Source organism: Cornus florida, unplaced genomic scaffold (genome assembly GCF_030987335.1).
Source record: "Cornus florida cultivar Cherokee Brave unplaced genomic scaffold, ASM3098733v1 CherokeeBrave_3.0.0_Hap2_Chr02, whole genome shotgun sequence".
Taxonomy (NCBI): Eukaryota; Viridiplantae; Streptophyta; class Magnoliopsida; order Cornales; family Cornaceae; genus Cornus; species Cornus florida.
This window is the reverse complement of record NW_026775572.1, coordinates 25,814,369-25,824,446: the sequence shown is the minus strand read 5'-3', so window position 1 is coordinate 25,824,446 and position 10,078 is coordinate 25,814,369. Positions and strand designations below refer to the sequence as shown.

General features: G+C 34.2%; 1 protein-coding gene across 1 annotated transcript; it reads right to left on the bottom strand.

Annotated features, from left to right (window-relative positions):
• Positions 1-1,510: 1,510 nt before the first annotated feature.
• On the bottom strand, positions 1,511-5,493 carry LOC132295884 (multiple organellar RNA editing factor 1, mitochondrial-like). Its single transcript, XM_059794149.1, has 4 exons — positions 5,099-5,493; positions 2,587-2,684; positions 2,441-2,506; positions 1,511-2,277 (listed from the first exon to the last, which is right to left on the bottom strand). The coding sequence occupies exons 1-4, from the start codon at positions 5,491-5,493 to the stop codon at positions 1,511-1,513; spliced, it is 1,326 nt and encodes a 441-aa protein (XP_059650132.1).
• Between the last annotated feature and the right edge of the window lie 4,585 nt (positions 5,494-10,078).

The window sequence follows — 10,078 nt, the reverse complement described above, 5'->3', positions numbered from 1 at the left end:
TTAGGTGCAGGGTGAATTGAACTGCAATACAATTAAACTATTGAAGAAGAGAGGAGGAATTTTAATATGTCAATGAACTATTTACAATTGGGTGAAATTTTGAATAAATAATACCATTATGTGATATCTATCTAGAAGGGATGATCGAGGTACAATTCGATGGTAGAAGATCTCTCTAGTATTTTTTTTTTTTCATTTTGTAGATAGGCACAATCAGATGATCAAATTTTCATTTCTTCTCATAGGGTTCTATCTTAATGAACTTGAAAAGATTCTTCTTCTATTAATTTATTATTAGATAGGCACACTTTGTGATTTAGATTAGCCATTAAATGCTTACTTATCAAAACAAAAGATTAGCCATTAAAACTAGAGAGACAAATAATGCAATAGTATATCAGACTAATTCTTCAAAGAAAGAAATGAAAAATAAATAAAGATAATGTGTTTAGAAATAAATTGTTTTACAAGCAATAGAAAAACATCACTTTAACCTATTGTCAGATATCGCAGTTCAGTTGTGTGAATAAATAACGGCTACAACTTCATAGAATTAACACACTAACAAATGATATGATTGTGCTTGTGTGTGCACTTGAGAGAGAGAGAGCAAAAAACACACACACACACACGAACACAAAATATCTTAATCCTTTTTCCACATAAACTCATAAAATAAGTGAGGTGAAGAACAAATGAAACTGAGGAAACACTTTTACTCAAATTTTGACTCCTCCCCGCAAAAAGTTGCCATTCATTTGAAAGCACAGAGAGAGAGACGGAGAGTAAAAAAAAAAAAAGGGAGAATAATTTCATCCTTTTTTCACATAAACTTGTAAAATATGAGGAAATACATTTACTCAAATTTTGACCCCTCCCCACAAGAAGTTGACATCATTTGAAAGCAAAGATTCATATCCTCTTCTACACAGTCGCACACCAAAAAACACTCCTTTCTTATAAGTGACAACTAAATAGGTTAGGATTATATCTCTTCTCATGAATATTCTATTTTTTATTTTTTATTTTTTTTATGGTAAAACTCTTCTCATGAAGAATCTTATATGTTATCCATATTGCATTTTCTTACATTATCACTCTTATCACATCCATGAAGTTAAAAGTTTTTTACTAAAACATATTATAAAAATACCAAAGTTCAGGATTACCGCATTCCGCAAAAACATGCCTTGACCGGATCAGACTTGAATAATGTCCTTTTCTACAAAAGTAAAAAAGAAGGGGCGAAACTTCAAGAAAATACCACGAGAACAGAGAACCTTAATGCATGTGGGATGAGCAGCCTTATCAAATTGATACCCTTATACTAATTAAAATGGGCCATCTGATCCCATTTTAATACAGATTCATGCTATCATGGAGCGTTTAATTTCTCTCACTAAGGAGCTTGCTTGATGATTTAACCTATCAAGTAATATTCATGTTCAACTTCTTGTAACATTTGAACAATGAAGGAATATATTAAGGATTTCAAATTTTCTAACATATGTTAGCTGAATCTTGACTGACTACCAATACTGTAAGAATAACCAGGTTTGTGAAGTAATAATTGAAATAAAAGATATCTTACTTGGTCTGTCCATGTATGTTCCATGGCTGCATGGTTCCTTTGCTCCGGCTGTGAGAACCTCTGATCTCCTCCATGCCTCGGGTAACTCTGCCCATAGCCAGCATCCATTTCTTGCCCAGGAGATCCGCCAACTCCTTGGGTTCCGCCTGGTCCTTGCATGTAAGGTCCACTAGCTCCTTGTATGTGAGTGCCACTCGCTCCCTGCCCAATAGTTCCACCTTGTGAAGGTGAATAATTCCTATTGTCTCCTCGGAAATCTCTCTGCTCAGGAGGCATATGGTCCCCCTGATTTCCTGGTGGAAAATCCCTTTGCCCTTGCGGATGATAGTTTCCCTGTCCCCCTTGATTGTTATTGGCCTGATATGAAGGCATTGAATCTCTTCTATCCCCCTGATAAGTGTCCCTTCCTACAGGGGCATTATTTAGTGGCATAGGCCCTCTTCTTTCTCCTGGTCCAGCGGGAACATAGTTTTGCTGTGGCGTAAAATTTCGTTGTGGCCCATAGGTCCCTGTTTCACCACGCATGGATCCCCGGTTGTCATATGCCGAATTGCCTTGTTGATTTGGTGCTGGACCACTTGGCCGTCGGTCAAAACCTCTATTTCGATCATTGAATCTTCCCCATTGCCTCCCATAACGAACTGGAGGCGGTCTCGGTATGATGGTTCCATTAATGTACTTGTCTCCTAATATATATACAGCACAAAGATTTGAATCCAAAATGAATAGAAAAATATGAGAGCTTATTTATTTTCATCAGCAAAACCAAAATGTAACACTCATTAATTATTCATTTTGATCAGTAAAACCAAAATATAAAAGTAACCAACTGTAAAGTAAACTTCCTACCTCCATACTCTTTGTTTACAGGATCAATGTAGGAATCTGGTAATATAAATACAACTCCAGGCAATCCTGATTACAGCAAAGCTTGAATATCAGAATCAGGAGCCAAAATCACCCTCAATTTTATGGTCAAATGTATGGACGCGTACCTCTAAACTTTTCTGACATTTCTTCTGACGCCTCAACCTGGAAACCGTGATAGGTGGATGTACTACATGCATATATTCGCTTTTTTGCCTCTTCCACACTGCAAACATACGATTAAACCAAATTCATCTCAATTATTTGTATGCCAGAGATCCAAACACTATAAAGTAATAATCAACCTATATTGCCAGAAATGAGCGGCAACCATACACAATGTATTGACGTAATAATACAATTTTACAACTTAATCAACATGGAAATCTTAAGCCACAGCAGAAGTCAAACTACAAGCTGCTTAGATTATACTGTACCAATCTAATGTCAATGAAATTTGAGCAGTATAACTGTCAGTATTAATCACACAAAATAACAGCTACACCCAGTAAACTACCGACAGCAGGCAGAGGTGTGCAATATATCCAAAGCACGTAACTGGAAGAGGTCCCAGTAATAATTGCAAAATAAAGGATATAAAAACCAATAACACCAGCAGTGATTTACTGGTGACAATATTTTACTAGTGATTTGACATGAATATTTGAAGGGAATTTTCCTACAAGAAAATGGGTCCCTGGCCATGAGGATCTATATATATAATAAAAAAAATGCCTGTGTTGGAGAGTACTAAGAAAGTGAGAATATTTCTAGATCTTTCATACGAGGAGTTTGAGTCTGAAACCGTGAATTTACTCAGTCATATAGATTGCATATTGGGATCAATGGGAGTGATGGGCTAAAGAAGATGGGGGTCTAGGTATAAATGAATGAGCAAAATTAAGAAATTACATATAATGAAGGGATAAGTAGTATCGGAAAGTTTATATGTTTGAAGCCGAGGTATCTAAATTTGTTTGAAGGAGGTTAATGACTAGTGGCCTGGAAGAGGGTTTCAGCAAGGTGTTTGATTCTTTCAAGGACCTTGTTAGTTTTCTGGTTTATGTTGTCTAGGCAATAATTTAGGTTACAGGTTACTGTTTCTTCCTTTTTGCCTGCTTATGTATACTTTCTTTGTAAATTGGTAGCTTAGCCTTGGTATTTTTCGAGAATTACTTTGACCTATGAAAGAAGTCTTTTAGTCAAACGGCCACCAAGTTGAATTGGTCATCAAGTTCCCTGGTCTACAAACTCCAATCCAATCTAAAAAAGATAAATCCACTTTATCTTTTAGTATGAAATGAAATTTTTGTAAGCCTATCACTTGTGATTTGTGATGATCTTTCATTTGGCGCCATGTTGGAATTTTTTTTATTCTGGGCTTATATATATACTGACGAAGTGTCAAACTCAACCACCAAAACTACTCAGCCACCAAATCTGCTTGATCACTAAGTTCCTTTTGTTAAAGTCCTCTATATACACAGTTTATTGGACTTGTTTTGAATAATTCTTCTCCATCCTCTTGCTTCCAATATGTGTAGCATCTTTCTTTACGCGGGAGTGCCTAAGAACTTAGGCGCAATTTCCAAGGCTTCTTCCTCCAATTTTGACTTCTTTTACTCCATCTCTCTCTCAAGTCTCAAGCCCTTAACATCATTTTTTCCCTAGAAGTAATTACTCACTTTCAGTGCTGAGATTAAAGATCCTTCATCATATTTTTCACTTTTTTCTAATCTGTATTGGTAAGGATATTATCAACTAAATACTAGTCTTAACCCACAAAGAGGGCAACATCATATGGAGCGCAATATCTTATAACTCAATTCAGAAAACATGCACATTCATCAATGGTTTCTGGACAACAAAAGACAAAGGAAATGAGAGAAATGAAGGAAATATTGAGTACTGTTTTATCAATCAGCTCCTTTGAAAAGCACTACCATAGAAAAAAGTAAATATATTCAAACTTACAAAAGAAAATTTGAGTTTTCAGAATGTGTCATTTTTATCTTCAAAACTTACTAAATTGAAGAAATCAAACAAATCCAAATTTTTACAATGACCAAATGAAAACAAAAATAAAAAAGATAAAACAGTCAGCCAAACTGAGGCTTATACACCTACTCGGCCAAGAAAATTACCAATATCCCATTTGTCAATATTGCCATAAAAATAATCCAAAATTTTACACATGAAAACACATGATTAAAGAACATCTAATTCTTTTAGCTTTCATAAGTAATTATCTGGAACAAAAACAATAACTTACAAACCAATCCTAACACAATACAAACAATACAGTCCAATTCACCATGAACTCTGTTTGGTCGTCTGGAAAATGAAGAAATGACAAGAAAATGAATCTCATAACGCCCTGTAAATCGAAAATGAATCTCATAACACCCTGTAAATCAAAACCCTTCACTCATTCAAAAGCACTTGGTCTTTGTAAATAAAACAAACAAAACATTATTCAAAAAAAAAAAATCAATTCCTATTAACTTCCATATTCTTCTCGGAAACTAAACAATGAATATAACAAACATTTCCCTACACATAAAATGAGAAAGAAAAAAAAAAAAACCAAAAAAAAAAAAACAAAAAAAAAAAAAAAAAAAAAAAAAGGGAAAATCTCACCTTCCAAACACTTTGGCTGCTGTTTGAACGTAGGTTTCAACCTTCACCTCAGAAGTGGGTTCTGGGTCCTTCGGAAAGTCCATGGTAATGAGCCAATGATTGTAATCACATCCCTCGAACAGAATCGAGTCCGGCCCTATCTCACTGTTGCCGTTGTCGAACGACCTGGGCCGTGCGAGAGAGACGGCGGTTGATATGAAAGGTCTGGAGTGAAATGGAGGGCCGAGGAGGCGTGGTAGAGATGGATCGAGCCGACGATTTTGAGAGTTGGGAGTGAGTGAGGAGAGAGAAGGTGATCCGGAGATTGCAGGGATTGAGGAGAAGGGTCGGTGATGATTGATGAGAGAGGAAGAGAGTGTCAGGGCTCGGCGGAGACGAATAGAGCAGAGCGCCATGAGAAGCGGTGGCGATGGTAGGGGTTAGAGAGAGACGTGAAGAGAGATAAACTAGGGTTTTAGCACAGAGGTTTGGGTATCAGTGTCGTGTGTCTATCAGCTTACGTTTGGACGATAATAAAATAGAAGAGATAGAGAAAAGAAATGAAAGTTTTACCATTTCACCGTTCGCTTGATTAATGAATAAAAAATATAGTCCGTTTGTGTGTGTGTCTATATATATGTATATTACTCCGTACTAATTTAATATTGGGTTTTTTTTTTTTTTTTTAGCGAATTTAATATTGGTTGATAAAATTGAAAATTATGGCTTCCTTTGAATAAATAAAGGACAAAAAAATTAATAATAAAAATAATATTAAGAGGCGAGAAAATATATCTGTATATAGCAATAATTTTTTTTTTTTTAAAGATAAATGTAGGGCGCTTTTTTTATAAAAAAAAAAAAAACAACTTCCTTTTGTTTTACGAAATGAGCAGATCACTTTTTGTTCGATATTATAGTGCATTTACTAAACTACTCTGTATAATTAATTTTTTTTAAAGAAATAAAATATATATATATATAAAGCAAAATATCTAGAAAGCCCTCTCTAGCATGCATTACATGGCCTTAAGAGTAGCTCCAATGCCTCATAATTTAGAAATTCTGGGCCTTTTTTTGCTATTGGACTGCCCCAATAGAGTTTCCAAAAAATGTGTCCCATCCAATGGGTCGCGATTTTCAGTGAGCCGCAGGCCTGCCTCTATTTCTTTTCTTTTTATAATTCTAGCCCAGAACACTATTTTAGCCCAGAACACTATTCTTAAGGGCATGTTTGGCTAAAATAGAAGGTAAAAATCATATTTTTGGCTTATTTTGGTATCTTTTTCCTTTTTTTTTCTTCAAAATAATTGAACCAAAGAACCATTAAGGCACTATTTGACTGACACAAACAGTGCCTTAAAGGCTTTTTTGGGCAAAAAAAAAGTTTAAAAAAAATAGAGAAAAGTGTTTTTTTAAAATAACTTTACTTTTTAAAATATTCTTACTGACATTATAACCGTTTTAAGCACTGTTTGGCTGACCCAAAGAGTGCCTTAACGGCTATACTGACACAAAAACGTATTTTTTTATTTTTTTAAAAATAATTATATATATATATATATACATATATATATATATATATATATATAAACTTTTCATTTTTCCTCAATAAATACATCAACCCCTACTATTATTTACCTCATATCCAACACATCCTCTCTAGTTTTCAACCTACAACTACAACCACTAAGTCATTTTCTCAATCTTTTAGTTATATTTTTTACTCAAGTTCAATTCCATGATCATCCACCACCATATTACAACTACAACTCCCAATTCAACCAATCAAATGATAATTTTGATCCATTTTTATTTGTTAGAGAAGAATTTCAATTTCCGTCTCATCAACCTTCTCAGATTTCCAACATTCCTACTGAAGTGCCACAATCCAGTAACTCCCAACCTCCGAAAAAACAAAGGGTTATTCGGTTTCCTAATTGGTCCACGATTGAAGATAAGGCTTTATGTTATCCGTGGATGGCCATTAACACTGATGCGGTCATCGATTCAGACCAACAAAAGACAGCGTTATAGAGCCAAATTTATGAAAGTTTCAAGCAACAAGTTAGGGGTGCTAGTACACCTAAAAGAAACATAACGTCTGTTTGAATAGTTAGTCTTTTATGCAACAAATGATTACCAAATTTTCTGGATGCATGGCCCATATCGAAAGGAATTACCCTAGTGGGTAAGACAATGAGTACAAGGTAAGTTATTTATTATATTAAATTTAATTGATAGATATTTTAAAGATTTGTCTTCTAATAATTATTGATTTTTAGTTTTTTAGATGATAGTAGCCGAAAAGTTGTTCGCTCGTCAAAATAATACTAAATTTAAGTTTGACAGTTGTTGAAACATTTTGAAGAGCAACAATAAATGGTATTTACATTGTCAAAAAGAATTGACATCCAAAAAAAAAAACAACAACCAAAGAAGGGGAGTGGAATCCACATTGAGGATAGTGAGCCTATTGTTTATTCAAACACATCTACTCCATCAAGTAATGCAACAATGACACCAAGTTCAGTTGAAGGATTGGCACACATAGGTGAAAAAGATCCGACGGATGTTGAAGAATGTCAGCAACCACAAGGACGAAAAGCAACGAAGCAGAGGCAAAATAAGAATAAATGTTCTTACCAAATTCAGAATGATTTCATTAACGAATTCGATCATGCAATAACCCTTTATCAACCTAAATTTGAAAGTCTTGAAGCCGCTCAAATAGCATGAGAGGCACGCAAAGCAGATAAAGAAAAGCCAGATAACTCGAGCTTCAAAGCAAACTAAGAAAGATAGAAAACAAACAAAGAGCTGAACAGATGTTGATCATGCAAAAAGATCCAGAATCGATGCCAACACAAGCAGGGAAAGCATGGCTAATTGAACCCTAAAATGAAATATTAAAATCTATATGCTCACATGGTAACTCAAGCTTTCCATAGGATTATCTCAAGCATTCCATATGATTATTCTATTTTTCCTAGTTGTTCTGTTTTTCCTAGTTGATTTTAATAATGGTATTATATTATTATTATTTTTTGAAAATTCAAGTCGTATTGTATTATTTTTTATTTTTATAATTCATAATAAATATTGTATTGTTTAATTTTTTTTGTATGATATAGCCATTTTAAAAATATAATCAGTTAGGAAAAATTTTTAAAATAAAATTTATTAAAAATTTAAAAAATATTAAAATTTTTGGAGAGCGAAAATGCATCTACATCCGATAGCTAAAATTTGGATACTCTAAAACGCTGTCTTGGTTATTGAAAAATATTGATGTGACAAATTCGGAGAGCCTAATTCTAAAGAGCCATTGGAGATGCTCTACTATGCCATCATTTAAGAAATGGTTTCCAATTTTTGTGATGAAGCCATTTATTGTGATAGAATTGCGAGCAATATTATTTATAATATACTAGGGTGAAATTTAATTTTTAAGTTTAAATGGTGGGAAAAAAAGAAACAATAAACCTTAGTGGGCAATATCTATTATATTTCATGTCCAATTTGGAATGCCAAAACTATGCATCCTTACCTCTCGAAAAAGGCTCAATAGAAAGTCTCCCTGTGAGATTCCGAGTCACTTTGCAAGAAAGAGTTTGATTGCATGTAGTATGCACCTTACTTTCATATGCACAAGAGAGTGTTTTATTTTCAACTCCTGATTTTTATGTCATAATAAAGTAATTTTATTATTACTTTACGTGAAGGCATACCCTCACTTGAGATAACCCAACATTATTTTGCATGGAATATAGTTGTTTGTGTTATCCAAAATATGGTCTAAGTATACCATACACTATAGTATTACTATTTAAATATTATGCATAAATATAATGTGTGTGTGTATATATAATTATTATTATAAAATATAAATAATAATCTATATATATAATATCTTATAAAATTAAATTAAATTAAATTAAAAAAAACATGAAAATAAGTCGAGGCTAGAATTTGATTCTATGTCTTTAAGACAGATTTGCCCCGCTATGGTGCTAACAGACTCAGTGGCGTCTATCTCTCATAATACAACTACTTTTACTTCCTTCGGTAGTAGCACTGCAAACTAAAGGAATAGGCGAACCGGCTCAGTATAGTACTCTCTGACTCAAACTTAGACTCGGAGCGACTGACTAAAGCTCGAACCCAAAGACAAGGCTCATACCCACAGACACTTATAGAAGAAGTGGGAGGAAATAGTGAATTCAGAATTAGAGAAAATGATTCTGAATTAGAGTGCTTTAGAATGAACCCAATGGGGGGTTATATAAGCCTCATGGTGCCTTTTGGTTTTAATATTTTTCCGATGTGGGACAAATACTTCTCACATTTTACAAACCCATTTAGGCTTATTAAACACCTTACTTTGGAGCTAATTTCTCATTCACCCGGAAACGGATTTGAGAAAGTAAATATACCATATTCATCTCCTTGCGGAGAAGAACGCGCTCGTCTATAGATCCACAAAAAATTATAAGCGAAATCTATTCAAAATCTCATCCAAAGTTTATGTTTTTAATGCCTCCGTTTCTAAGAATCCCCCACATGAATGGAAATTTACGTAAATTGCAAATGAAGAAGATACAGACACTGAAGAGAGTACTATTGGAAAATAACTACATCGGGATAGGTAGTTTTTAGCCTTGAACCTTCCCTAGTGTATTACTATCGTATTTACTGGCTAACCAGTAAACATGATGTTTTGAACTGTTCAACCATTGATATAAATCAAGACAATAGCAAACACACAGTTCCTTCCCGCACAAGGTCGGTTCTCACGGTTGTGTTTATATGGCCCTGAACAACTCCTGGTATTTCATAAGTGCTCTAAAATACTTAGCCTTAGAAGTTCTCATAAAAGCGGCCCCACTTCATACTCATATAGGTGACTTTTTATTAAGGGGTAATTTACACAGACTACCCCTATGGTTTGCCATAATTACAGGCAGCACCCTTCATGTTTCAGAAATTATGCAGACCTCC

Bases quoted from the DNA above. Each gene is read 5' to 3' on its own strand.
- LOC132295884 (XM_059794149.1), bottom strand. From the start codon at position 5,493: ATGGCGCTCTGCTCTATTCGTCTCCGCCGAGCCCTGACACTCTCTTCC. The intron at 2,507-2,586 runs GTACGCGTCCAT...TGCTGTAATCAG, and splicing joins AATGTCAGAAAAGTTTAGAG to GATTGCCTGGAGTTGTATTT. The intron at 2,278-2,440 runs GTAGGAAGTTTA...TATATATATTAG, and splicing joins TGTAAACAAAGAGTATGGAG to GAGACAAGTACATTAATGGA.